This window comes from Heptranchias perlo, chromosome 1 (assembly GCF_035084215.1).
Source record: "Heptranchias perlo isolate sHepPer1 chromosome 1, sHepPer1.hap1, whole genome shotgun sequence".
NCBI classification, from domain to species: domain Eukaryota; kingdom Metazoa; phylum Chordata; class Chondrichthyes; order Hexanchiformes; family Hexanchidae; genus Heptranchias; species Heptranchias perlo.
In genome coordinates, this window is record NC_090325.1 from 122,160,750 (window position 1) to 122,174,450 (window position 13,701).

Below are 13,701 nucleotides of genomic sequence, written 5' to 3' on the forward strand. Positions count from 1 at the left end.
TGCCTGGACCGTTCTGCTGGACCCCCGCAGTCCTCAGCGGCGTGGGAGTCAAGATTTGTCGTGGTATGCTGCATGCAGCACAACCTCGCCATTATGAGGGAACAGCCCTTGCTACCGATTATCCATCAAGACCCTGAGCCAGAGGAAGAGGAGGATGACACTGTGGAGGAGGAAGAAGAGGCTGAGGATGAGGGGTAGGAGACAGAGGGGGAAGTGAAGGAAGACGCAAGGGGGCAACAAGGAACACTGGCCTTGTCTGCAAGGGCTCTGCGTGCTCACTCGATCCGTGATCAGTATCAATAATGTGAATGACATCTCCCAAGTAACCGACAGACTACTCCCACATGACCATCAAATTGCCATCCATCTGATTACACATTGCTTCCTCCCTCAGCTCGTCGCAGAAATAAAAACCACCACCAAATGTAAATTCAAATTCACACTTATAAATTAACTAATGAAATGATGCAAACAAATGAGACTATTCAAACCTTGTGCATTCCCATAGTGCAGGTCATTCGTGTGACTTTACCTATCCTAGTGCTTCTACGAAAATTGCCCAGGTATGTTGTGTCCACAAAAAGCAGCACAAATCCAATCTGGCCAATTACTGCCTCATCAGTCTACACTCAATCGTCAGCAAAGTGATGAAGGTGTCATCGACAGTGCTATCAAGCAGCACTTACTCACCAATAACCTGCTCACTGATGCTCAGTTTGGGTTCCACCAGGACCACTCGGCTCCAGACCTCATTACAGCCTTGGTACAAACATGGACAAAAGAGCTGAATTCCAGAGGTGAGGTGAGAGTGACTGCCCTTGACATCAAGGCAGCATTTGTCCGAGTGTGACACCAAGGAGCCCTAGTAAAATTGAAGTCAATGGGAATCGGGGGAAAACTCTTCAGTGGCTGGAGTCATACATAGCACAAAGGAAAATGGTAGTGGTTGTTGGAGGCCAATCATCTCAGCCCCAGGACACTGCTGCAGGAATTTCTCAGGGCAGTGTCCTAGGCTCAACCATCTTCAGTTGCTTTATCAATGATCTTCGCTCCATCAAAAGGTCAGAAATGGGGATGTTCACTGATGATTGCACAGTGTTCAGTTCCATTCGCAACCCCTCAAATAATGAAGCAGTCCATGCCCGCATGCAGCAAGACCTGGACAACATCCAGGCTTGGGCTGATAAGTGGCAAGTAATATTCGTGCCAGACAAGTGCCAGGCAATGACCATCTCCAACAAGACAGAGTCTAACCACCTCCCCTTGACATTCAACAGCATTCCCATTTCCGAATCCCCCACCATCAACATCCTGGGGGTCACCATTGACCAGAAACTTAACTGGACCAGCCACATAAATACTGTGGCTACAAGAGCAGGTCAGAGGCTGGGTATTCTGTGGTGAGTGACACACCTTCTGACTCCCCAAAGAATTTCCACCATCTACAAGGCACAAGTCAAGAGTGTGATGGAATACTCTCCACTTGCCTGGATGACTGCAGCTCCAACAACACTCAAGAAGCTCGACACCATCCAGGACAAAGCAGCCTGCTTGATTGGCACCCCATCCACCACCCTAAACATTCACTCCCTTCACCACCGGTGCACCGTTGCTGCAGTGTGTACCATCCACAGGATGCACTGCAGCAACTTGCCAAGGCTTCTTCGACAGCACCTCCCAAACCCGCGATCTCTGCCACCTAGAAGGACAAGGGCAGCAGGCACATGGGAACACACCACCTGCACACACCAGCTCGACTTGGAAATATTTTACCATTCCTTCATCGTCACTGGGTCAAAATCCTGGAACTCCCTACCTAACAGCACTGTGGGCGAACCTTCACCACACAGACTGCAGCGGTTCAAGAAGGCAGCTCACCACCACCTTCTCAAGGGCAATTAGGGATGGGCAATAAATGCTGGCCTTATGATGGAGGGAATGTCATTGATGAAGCAGATGAAGATGGTTGGGTCTAGGACACTGGTAGGTATGACTCCAGCCACTGGAGAATTTTCCCCCTGATTCCCATTGACTTCAATTTTATTGGGGCTCCTTGGTGCCACATTCGGTCAAATGCTGCCTTGATGTCAAGGGCAGTCACTCTCACTTCACCTCTGGAATTCAGCTCTTTTGTCCATGTTTGGACCAAGGCTGTAATGAAGTCTGGAGCTGAGTGGTCCTGGTGGGACCCAAACTGAGCTTCGGTGAGCAGGTTACTGGTGAGTAAGTGCCATTTGATAGGGCTGACGACGACACCATCCATCACTTTGCTGATGGTTGAGGGTAGACTGATGGGGCGGTAATTGGCCGGATTGGATTTGACCTGCTTTTTGTGGACAGGACATACCTGGGCAATTTTCCACATTGTCGGGTAGATGCCAGTGTCGTTGCTGTACTGGAACAGTTTGGCTAGAGGCGTGGCTAGTTCTGGAGCATAAGTCTTCAGCAATACAGCCGGGATGTTGTCGGGGCCCATAGCCTTTGTTGTATCCACTTGACACTTGCATTCACTCACCTTGATCACTCGTGTCAAATCATTGAACTTTTTTCTGTACTACACCAAGTGCACGATGCCATGCTCCTGGCATTCACCTCCTGGGCCACTGCCTCCCACTGCCTCTGCAGCTGGTGTCTGGAGGGTCTGCTACAGCCCTGCGGGTACAGGATGGCCCTGCTTTCATCCATTCCCTCCACCAGGGCCTCCAGTGCATTGTCTGAGAACCTTGGTGCCAGTCAGGCAATCCTGCCTGCCATCCTACACTGTTCTCATTGACAGCGGACTTCCCCTTTAAGAGGTGCAGGCTGCCTTTAACTAGTGCTGCCTACGCCCCATTTTGGGTCTTCTGCTTGTGCGTGCAGCCTCTTAACAGTGCGGGTAGTGCTGGCTGCATATATAAATCATGGTAATGACCAAGCAGCACAAATCTCACACGTTAATTGCGCACCGCAATACCCGCACCCAGATTCGGGGGTTATCGAATTTAACCCCCATATTTTTCATACAGGATCTGGACACTAATGGGCTGAAATTCCTTCGGTCGTTAGTTGTAATGGAATACTCAGTGTTAGTTGTACTCATGTCGATTTCGCTAAAATCGTTCATTTGAGAGATTTCACCTCCAAGTAATTAGAGTTTTAGTCATATTAATTCTGGCATATAAACCTTTAAAATGCAGTCGCGTCCAAATTAATATATTACACCAATGAGCATAAAGCCAATAGGAAAAGGTGGTATCAAATTTACAGGCCTATTCTACTGCAAAGTCTGGCAAAGTCTGGGTACATACCCACACGGGAGAAAGTTAGGGCAACTAAAGCCAGAGCTTCCTGGATGACAAAAGAGATAGTGAGTAAGACGAAGCAGAAAAAAGGAGCATATGACAGATGGCAGGTTCATAACACAAGTGAGAACCAGGCTGAATATAGAAACTTCAGAGGGGAAGTGAAAAAGGAAATAAGAGGGACAAAGAGAGAGTATGAGAATAGAGTGGCGGCAAACATAAAAGGGAATCCAAAAGTCTTCTACAGGCATGTAAACAGTAAACAGGTAGTACGAGGAGGGATAGGGCCGATTAGGGACCAAAAAGGAGATCTACTCATGGAGGCAGAGAGGATGGCCGAGGTACTAAATGAGTACTTTGCATCTGTCTTTACCAAGGAAGAAGATGCTGCCAGAGGAGATGTAGTTGAGATACTGGATGGGCTAAAAATTGATAAAGTGAAGGTACTAAAAAGCTAGCTGTACTTAAAGTAGATAAGTCACCCAGTCCGGATGGGACACATCCTAGGTTGCTGAGGGAAGTAAGGGTGGAAATTGCAGAGGTACTGACCATAATCTTCCAAACATCCTTAGATACGGGGGTGGTGCCAGAGGACTGGAGAATTGCAAATGTTACACCCTTGTTCAAAAAAGGTTGTAAGGATGAACCCAGCAACTACAGGCCAGTCAGTTTAACCTCGGTGCTGGGGAAACTTTTAGAAATGATAATCCGGGACACAATTAGCAGTTACTTAGACAAGGGTGGATTGATTAGGGAATGCCAGCATGGATTTGTTAAAGGCAAATCATCTTTAACTTGATTGAGTTTTTTGATGAGGGGAAATTAGGGCAATAATGTTGATATGGTGTTTATGGACTTTCAAAAGTCGTTTGATAAAGTGCTGCATAATAGGCTTGTCATCAAGATTGAAGCCCATGGAATAAAGGGGGCAGTGGCAGCATGGATACAAAATTGGCCAATAACAGGAAACAGAGAGAAGTGGTGAAAGGTTTTTTTTTCGACTGGAGGGAGGTGTACAGTGGTGTTCCCCAGTGATCGTTACTAGGACCACTGCTTTTGTTGATATATATTAATGACTTGGACTTGGGTGTACTGGGCACATCTTCAAGATTTGCAGATTACACAAAACTTGGAAGTGTAATGAACAGTGAGGTGGATAGTGATAGACTTCAAGAGGATATAGACAGGCTGGTGAAATGGGCGGACACGTGGCAGATGAAACTTAATGCAGAAAAATGCGAAGTGATACATTTTGGTAGGAAGAACGAGGAGAGGCAATATAAACTAGAGGGCACAACAGTAAAAGGGGTACAGGAACAGAGAGATCTGGGGATATGTGTGCACAATTCGTTGAAGGTGGCAGGGCTGGTTAAGAAAGCGGTTAAAAAAGCATACAGGATCCTGGGCTTTATAAATAGAGGCATAGAGTACAAAAGTAAGGAAGTCATGATGAACCTTTATAAAACACTGGTTCAGCCACAACTGGAGTATTGTGTTCAGTTCTGGGCACTGCACTTTAGGAAAGATGTGAAGGCCTTAGAGAGGGTGCAGAAAAGATTTACTAGAATGATTCCAGGGATGAGTGTCTTTAGTTACATGGATAGACTGGAGAAAATTGAGACGAGGTTTGATAGAGGTATTTAAAATCATGAAGAGTCCAGATAGAGTAGATAGAGAGAAACTGTTCCCATTGGCAGAAGGGTCAAGAACCAGAGGACATAGATCTAAGGTGATTGGCAACAGAACCAAAGGTGACATGAGGAAAAACTTTATTACACAGCCAGTGGTTAGGATCTGGAATGCACTGTCAGGTGGGGTGGTGAAGGTGGATTCAATCACGGCTTTCCAAAGGGAACTGGATAAGAACTTGAAAGGAATAAATTTGCAGGGCTACAGGGATGGGGCAGAGGAGAGGGATTAGCTGGACTGCACTTGCATTGAGGCGGCATGGACTCAATGGGCTGAATGGCCTCCTTCTGTGCTGTAACTCTGCTATGATTCTACGATAGAATGTACAAGGTGAATTCTTTCAGGATGGATATGGATATTTGGTTCAGTGCATGCAAAGACTATGAAGCTTTCAACAAAGGGTAGCACTATTGTATTAAAATGCCAGCCTACTTTATTGTTGTTTCCCTCTTTTCTTCCCATAAAACCACATTCACCACCAGTGCCACGCATCCTGCCAAAGCTGCAAGGTCAGGCTGGGTTGCACGTCAGCTGTGGGCTTCTTCATAGGAGTACTGTCGATACCACTGGAAGATCTATCAGTTGGATGAGACAGAAAATGTCAGTTTTTACTTTCTTCCCCCAACCACTTACCTGATGGAACATCTTACTTTTCATTTCAGCCGCACCTGACCAGATTCACCCAATCGAGATGGATGAGTTGATGGGGCTAACAGGAATGAAACTTGAACTTTGAACTTTCTGGGTGGGAGTTGAGAGCTTTGGCACTTGAGCTGCTAATTAGTTCTTTGTATAATTCAAAAGCAGGTGCTGTTACTTTGACAGTGCATTCCTATTGACTTTGTTTCATTGTAGAACCAATGTGCTTGAAAAACTGAATGTTTTAATGGCCTCTTTCCAGAAACCCCATGTAACCAAAAGGGCAAATTCAGAGATCCTTCATGCTAGGCATGGAGTCTCACTAGACGGGTGCGCAGGTCAGAGACATTAAAACATCGCACTGACCCACTGTATCATCCATTGAGGCTCAATGCTGAGAGCACAGAATTCTGAATCAGCATAAAATATATAGCCTAGAAAGTGCTGTTGCTGATATTAGAGGGGCCTCTGCTTAATGTGTTTCTATAACATTCCTCTCTCTGCTATTTCATCAGAGGCCCTAACCCATTTAAAATAAACTGGTTAATGCCTGTGCTAAAATAGCCGGCAGAAGAATGTCATACAAATATGTTTCTTGTCCACTAATATCACCAACAATAATTCCTAGGCTTAGATGTGAATGGCAACTCTTGAGAATTCAAGAAATTAAAATGGCCCAGGTTTTCCTCTGAGGGGCGAATGAATGGTGCCCACCGTTCATTAGACTTGTACTTGACCTTAAACTTTTCTTGTTTTTTTTCATGGCAAATTCCTCTCATGAGGTGCTGAATCCAAAATGGCACCCTCTACAGGGCATCTCTGACCTGTGTGAACGGGACAAGCAACTGTCTAATCCCTTAACCACTCACATTAAAGCATCTGATGAGCCATGAAGAGTCAGAACCAGGAAGTGTAAGAATAGTGAATTCAGATCAGGTACAGAAAGTGAAATAAAGAGAGGGTAAGAAATATTGAATTAAGAGACAGAGATAAAAGAGCCAGAAAGAAAAAGTTAAAAGATATTTTTTTTAAATGTCCAACAATTAAAATCTGAAGGAATGAGACTCCATACTTATAAAAGTTCATTTTCAGTGCCAGAGAGGTTTTTTGGCAATCATCAAGACTTACCACACCGTTAAAAGTGTGCTTAGACTTAAATGACTTGACGTACCTTATTTTGGCGAGATTAGTTCGTATCCATCAAGGGCAGCGTAGGAACTTCACACCGTTCCATTCATTTTAATGGCGAGATGCCGCTCTTGCAAAGCTTAGGGAGGAGGAGGGTATCTGCTACAGCAACTTCCGGATTTCCACATTTACTGGTGCATGTGCGGTCGCTGGAAGTTGCTCTACCATTTGCACAGAAATAACGGTGAGCGCTGTTAGGCTCACCCTTATTTCCTCAATAAAATCTGGCTCATTATGTTTATACCAGTCATACACTGATGTGGATTTCATACAAAACCTGAATTCATTTCTTTCATATTAGTGATTAATTTGGTGGGATATAAAGCCATCAACATAAACATTTCATAAAATAAATGTGAGCCGAGAAACTCCTGTTGAGCTTATCTGACATTCTTCTTTCTGCTATTTTAACACACCTGTTTATTTTAAATGAGCTAACCCCTCTGCTAAAATTGTGGATGTATGACAAATGTATTAAATGACAAACAAAATACTGCAGATGCTGGAAATCTGAAATAGAAACAAAAAGTGCTGGATACACTCGGCAGGTTAGGCAGCATCTGTGCAGAGAGGTAGGCAGAGTTAACGATTCAGGTCGATGACACTTCGTCAGAACCTAGAATGTATTAAATGTATGCCTGTTAAAATCAGCAACAGTCATTTCTAGGCTATAGTTCTCTATAGATAGCAACTATTTTAAATTTATTTCACGGTACATCTGAGGGCAATAACTCAGAATAAACATCCACTTCATCCCTCAGTTAGTGCTTCGGGTACTACAAGTACAGTGACGCTATCACGATGTGGTAACTCATTGCATCTCTGTTATAACTCTTTTCAGGTAATTTCGTGTCATTTAAAAAAAACTTTAATGAACCCACAGATTATTTTTTAAATGGCATTTATGATCAATGCAAAGATGGGACTTCGCCATCTCCATTATTACTGTAAATTACAGCTCTGTGTTCTTGCTACCATTGATGCTGATGTAAGTTTTCCACGAGTGTAGGCTGCACTATTCACCGAGGCTTTCCTGTAGGGCTTCCTCTTGCAGTGTGGGAGTGTGTTTACCCTTTTTTCCGTGACAGCTAGGCAGACAAGGGAATCCTCATGCTTGCGACATCACTCAGGGGGCTAAGCCTTTTTTTATCCATTTTAAAGAGAAATCCGTGGGAGGGTCAAATAGTTGAAACATTTCGACAACAGTTCTGGTGAGAAAGTGACTGTTTTTCTAAGGGGTTCCCCTTTGAAAAGGGTGGGTTAGATTTTTCTTTCATATATACACTTGAACAGCCGTCTGTCTCACAGATCGTGCTCTTTCCATTTTACTCACAGCACCAGTGATTTCCTATTGTAGAGATGCTGTAATTTGTGCATTGAATAGAAAACTAAAGATCATTTACCTGAAGAATCATCTACAAAACACATCATGGTAAGTAATATTTAGACCTTCTTCTCCTTGTGTATTGGGAGACTGTTAAAAATATATATTTCCACTATATATGTACAGTCTAGAGTGACAACTTGTATCTCAGTTCATGTGGATTAAGAATTTATTCTTCCTACAAGTAAAACACTCAACCTGTTATCATTTGTACTGATGTCAGTGATAAAGCCTTTTTGTATAAAATAAAATCAGTGATAAAATATTTCTTTAAGTATGATGGCTGTGATATGTATTATGAATATAATGAATAGTGTAGTATAATTCCTTATACAGCTTATGTCATAATTTCATGTAATATGGTGTGGGAATCTCCTATTGTGATTGATGTGTGGTATATTTTACTATTACATACCATAGTTTATTATACCATGAAGAAAAATGGAATTCTAATAGCACTCATAGAATGTCCTATGCCTTCTATTTCTAAATTATTTATTTTTCTTTCACTAATCTCTGAATGCCTGCACCATGTTCAGCAAGCCTGACTACACGATAAAACAAACAGTAAAAAATAATTTTGAGAAAACTATACTATCATAAAGATTAGCAAATCTCCATCAGTGAGTTTATGGCGATAACGGTGTTTTGGGGCTCGGAAAGCTGCTCAAACTTTGGTGTCATCAGAAACGCTTGACTAAATTCAGCATTGTATTATACGGAGAACCATGAACTTTTCTGCAATTCACCATCCAAAATAACTTGCTCTTCTGTCATATCACCATTCAATATCCTCAAAAGTCATTATTCAAAGACTGATGTCCCATCAGGCAGTACATCACATTGTGAGACCCTATAACACACCTTGATATCCTGCAGTTCTTTGTCGCTTGACATTGACTCATGATATCAAAAAAGTTGCCAAAAATCATAATATGTAAGCAACACTTAATAGGATAGATTTTATAAATTTGATCTACTGGTGGGTGAAGCTCTGTGCCAGGGGAACTCATTCATGACATTTATCCTAATATCTATTGCAAGCAGTAAGCCAATGTAGAGTTCAACAGAGGCCTGAAGCACTCACGCTTCATTCTGATGTTTTATGATGTCATCTGAATCCCATCGAATGGATTACTGCTTCATAGTCCACTTCCACCCTTGCAGTGTCCTCAGTAACTTACTGCAGCAATCTACAATCATATATTTTCTATTAAGGTTAGTTATATTGGGAAAAGACATGCATATTTTTAGATGTGGTTAACATGCTAACACAGGAGAAACTGAAAGAGAAGCTACAATCAGAACTGTATTCAACCAGAATGGCTTTTTCAATAACTGAGGCCAAGACAGATCAGTACATTTGAAAAATGGGAGAAGGGAAACAGTTTACTGATTTCAGCTCTGCACATACCAGCAATTGCATTTTATGCCTGATTTGTACATGATGTTAATGAATATTTGGGGTTGGTTGATATCAATGAATATTTTTTAAAAATGCCATTCCTCACTATGCGTGGAATAAAACTAAGATTTAGCAACAGACTGATAGAAAATAAAGAAAATCTTGCATTATACCATACCCTTTTATATCTCTTGGAAACATCTCAAAGTGCTTGATGTTCAAATAATTACTTTAAAATGCAGTGACTGTTGAATTACATAGAATTTACAGCACAGAAACAGGCCATTCGGCCCAACTGGTCTATACCGGTGTTTATGCTCCACACAAGCCTCTCCCATCCTTTTTCATCTAACCTTGTCAGTTTAATGTTCTATTCCTTTCTCCCTTATGTACTTATCTAGCTTCTCCTTAAATGCATCATGTTTTGTAGGCAAAAGTTACTGGAGTTGAGTGTGGTTAGTGCCACAAGTTTGTTTTTACAGAGGTTGAAGGATTACCAATGCTGCGATGTTGGCTACAGTGTAGCAATTCATTTAATTGGCTCTGGTGAGTCATAAACCATAAAGGCAGCATTTCTTTGTCCTATAGAGGAGGCCAACTTCTTCCACCCGTCACTGGAACTTTGGGCAGCCGCTAATTTCACAAAACTATTTTCAAGGACTATGCCATTTTGTGGCAGAATTGCTTGTCATCTCCTATTCATTGAAGCAAGAGCTATTCACGGTATCAAGAAACTGAACAATCCAGTAATGACAGGCCTTAAAGTTTGTCTACTTGCTGTGTGGCAGGCCCATTTTCACCCAAAACTCCATACCTGCAGTGAGAAATAAGAGGAGGCATTCAGCAGAAGACAGTAGAATATACAAAGTGTTTTGCCGTCGTAGTTCTTTCTAGTAATTTCAGTAGGGATATACATTTTTTAAAACCTTTTTTCATGTAAATTACCAAGGGTAAAATCTTGGTGCCTGTTATTGTGTTCATTTTTTTGTCCTGCGCCTAAGGGTGTAGTTGAGAGTATACTAAGGTATGTTAAGTGTACAAAATATTTTTTTTGGATAGTAGCCATGATGTAGAGATGCCGGTGATGGACTGGGGTGTACAAATGTAAGGAATCTTACAACACCAGGTTATAGTCCAACAGTTTTATAAAACTGTTGGACTATAACCTGGTGTTGTAAGATTCCTTATATATTTTTTGGAGACCCACTTTTTGACAGCATGTAATAGGAGGCATACTAAGTATATCCATTTTTAAAAATTTTTGATGCCAAGGTTCCAGGTCCAAAAGCACAAGATGACAAATCACACAAGGTCGAGGCAATGTGGGCAGCCATCTCCTGATGAAGGTTGTAAGGTGCTATGGCAGTTGTTGTGATAAAGAGCTATTTTTCATACTGTACTATTATATTTATCAATGAATCATTTTGAGATCAAAGCCTAGAAATTACTATTGGTAATATTAGTTTGATGAATGCTTAATGTGTTTGTATAACATTTTGTCCGCTATTTTAACAGAGGTGTTTATCCATTAAAATAAATGGGTAAAGCCTGCGTTAAAATAGTGGACAGAGGAATATCATATTAAACTATTATCCGCTTATGTTGCCAACAGTCATTTGTAGGCTCAAAAAAGTATTATTTTGTAACAAAAAACAAGTGTATTATTTGATTCACAGCTCATGTGAAATAGTATACACGCCAGAAAATATCTATGTACATATAAAAAATAAACTACACCAAAATGTTAGAAAATTAACATTTATGTGAGAGGGAGTAAGATCACAGAGGATCCCAACAAAATAAAAACCCTGTGTATAACGTACAATATACCCACTTCGAAAATTGTCACTCCACCATTGGCTCAATCTGTAACAGTCTCAAAAGCCAATTATGTGAAACCTTTTATTTTTTCCTAACCAAGTTATTTTAAACAATAAGAGTCCTAATTTTAAATGTTAAATTTCACAAATGAGCAGCAGTAGGTTTTTGGTGTTGGCTAGAGCTCTGTCATCATCAAATGGAGAAAAATTGATCCACATTCTCGGTCAAGTATCCTTGTAGCTCTGTCACTCCGTGACTAAGGAAATGGGACATTGGATTATACCACATTATGAGACTGTCTACATTTCCACTCTCTGAATTTAAAGCTTATTCACAACTTCACATGGGACGTTTTAAACTGCTGTTCAGTCGGCTAATGAAAGAAAGTCTTCCAGATGTGGAAATATCAGCCAGAACACAATGGATAGGGTATATGCTCTGTATCTAGTACTGCTACTTTTCAAATATTATTTGTTTAAAAATTGATATTTTTTTTAAATCCTTAAAATAATTTTTGCTGTCAAATGAAGAAATTTTGCACTCCATCAGCTTGTACATTTATTTCAGCTGTTGGTGGTGCAGGAAGCTGCAACTTGCTCCCATATCATCATCGCCATCTATTTTCAGTAATATAACAGTCAACCATTCATTGACATCAGACTGTTTTTCATTGCAAAAATCAAGATATTCTGCGGCCTCTCATGGTTCTTTTTTCTGTTTAGGACTCCTTTCACTTGGTAAATGAACACAAAGCAGTGATCACTGTTTTCCCTTACAATGGGATAGGCACTGTACTGTGTGCAATGGAATTTTTAAGCAGCACCTGATTGCCACATCCCTGTACGTGAGACTGATATCTGTCAATTTGATGTTATCTGTGCCCAGTCTACTGATTTAAAATCAATCTTCATTGCTAGATTCCGATGTAAATCTGAAAGTGGCAGCTGTACCTATAGGTATACTTAAATGGAGATGTGGCTTTAAATGTTTTAACACTATGTCCAATTCATTGCAGTACAAAATTGTTAAGAAAAATCAACCACAAGTATTGAAAACAGAGGAGGCAAATTTCCACGGGGACAGTGGTTGGGGTACTACAGTTGGCCTGGGTACCCTTGGGTTAGAGAGGGGGAAATTGGCTGGGGTTTCTGCTCCTGATTACCAGACGCTAATCCCTGTGTGTCGATGTCAGGTAAGGACAAGATTGTGTTTGGCTGTGATGCCTTCTACTGTGGAATAGCCTGCCGACACGCACTGTCAAGGCTCACAGATGGATAATGACCACTTGTGTGAGGCACCAGAAGTTGACTAGTAACCATGAAACCATAACCCAGCAAGGACTTTCAATTGCCTGAAAAACAGGCAACCAGCAGTTGAAAAAGTCTAGTGGGGACCTTGTGCACCCATTTGCCTGCCTGATTCAACTTTCAGACAGGCCTTAAAATAGGCACCCAGAAGTCTAGTCCAGGCCTGGTGGGAAGCTGTTTAGTTATGCAAATCAAGATCCTATGCGTGTTGTAGGATTCCAATTGCAACTTTCAAAAAGAAATGGCTGAAGTATATGCGAGTATCAGCTGTTGCGAGGCCACATCCTCTGAGTGGCTGAAAACCTACTTCAAAAGCTACAGGGTCCCAGAAAGATAACTCATCTAAGGCACAGTCAGAATTAAGCTCAAAAAAGTTAGCTGCAGATGTGAATTATTAACAGGAGCTAAATTAGTGCACTGAATATAGTGTCATTTTGGTGAGGCCCCTGTGAATTTTTTTAAAATTTCACAATACTGTCCGCTCTCACTTGTGATTTCACGGTGATACAATATGAAAAGCATATCATGGGGTTGGAGATGATATCACTGTGAAGTAAAGTAGGAGGAGGCTCGTGTGGAGCATAAACATCGGGCCAAATGGCCTGTTTCTGTGTTGTAAAATTCTATGTAATTATTTGTGCCCCCTTGAAATACTGAGCAACACACGCATTGAGTTGTAAGATCATTTTTGTTGCAGAAAGATTTCATAAAATTTTTCCTAAGAAACAAAAAGTCATACCATGCTCAATGTCTGTCAATCAGGGTTTCTTTAAATAGTCACAAAATCACTACTGTAACTCTGGGCAAGTCTGATAGTTAAAAAGCTAAAGTAGCATTTGCAGATTTCTGATGACTGATCAAAGCATTTCTTCAGACACAAACAGCGTAATGTTAATTTATCACAGAATCCCACGTGGCTTACTGTTTAGTTACAATGTGCAGAAAGCTGTGACAAGCATACTCATTGTGTGCTAAACCTCATGGCAC

General features: G+C 41.4%; 1 protein-coding gene across 3 annotated transcripts in view; it reads left to right on the forward strand.

The window, feature by feature from the left end:
• The window catches only part of LOC137342204 (TNFAIP3-interacting protein 1-like), a 144,717-nt gene that overhangs the window by 82,920 nt on the left and 48,096 nt on the right, over positions 1-13,701 (forward strand). Inside the window, exon 2 of one of the 3 annotated variants that reach the window (XM_068006015.1) lies at positions 8,133-8,229. The exons of the other annotated variants lie outside the window; for them this stretch is intronic. Coding sequence (XP_067862116.1) covers positions 8,227-8,229 — 3 coding nt within the window. The 5' untranslated portion in view covers positions 8,133-8,226. The remainder of the gene's footprint in view (positions 1-8,132; positions 8,230-13,701) is intronic. 3 annotated transcript variants of the gene reach the window in all.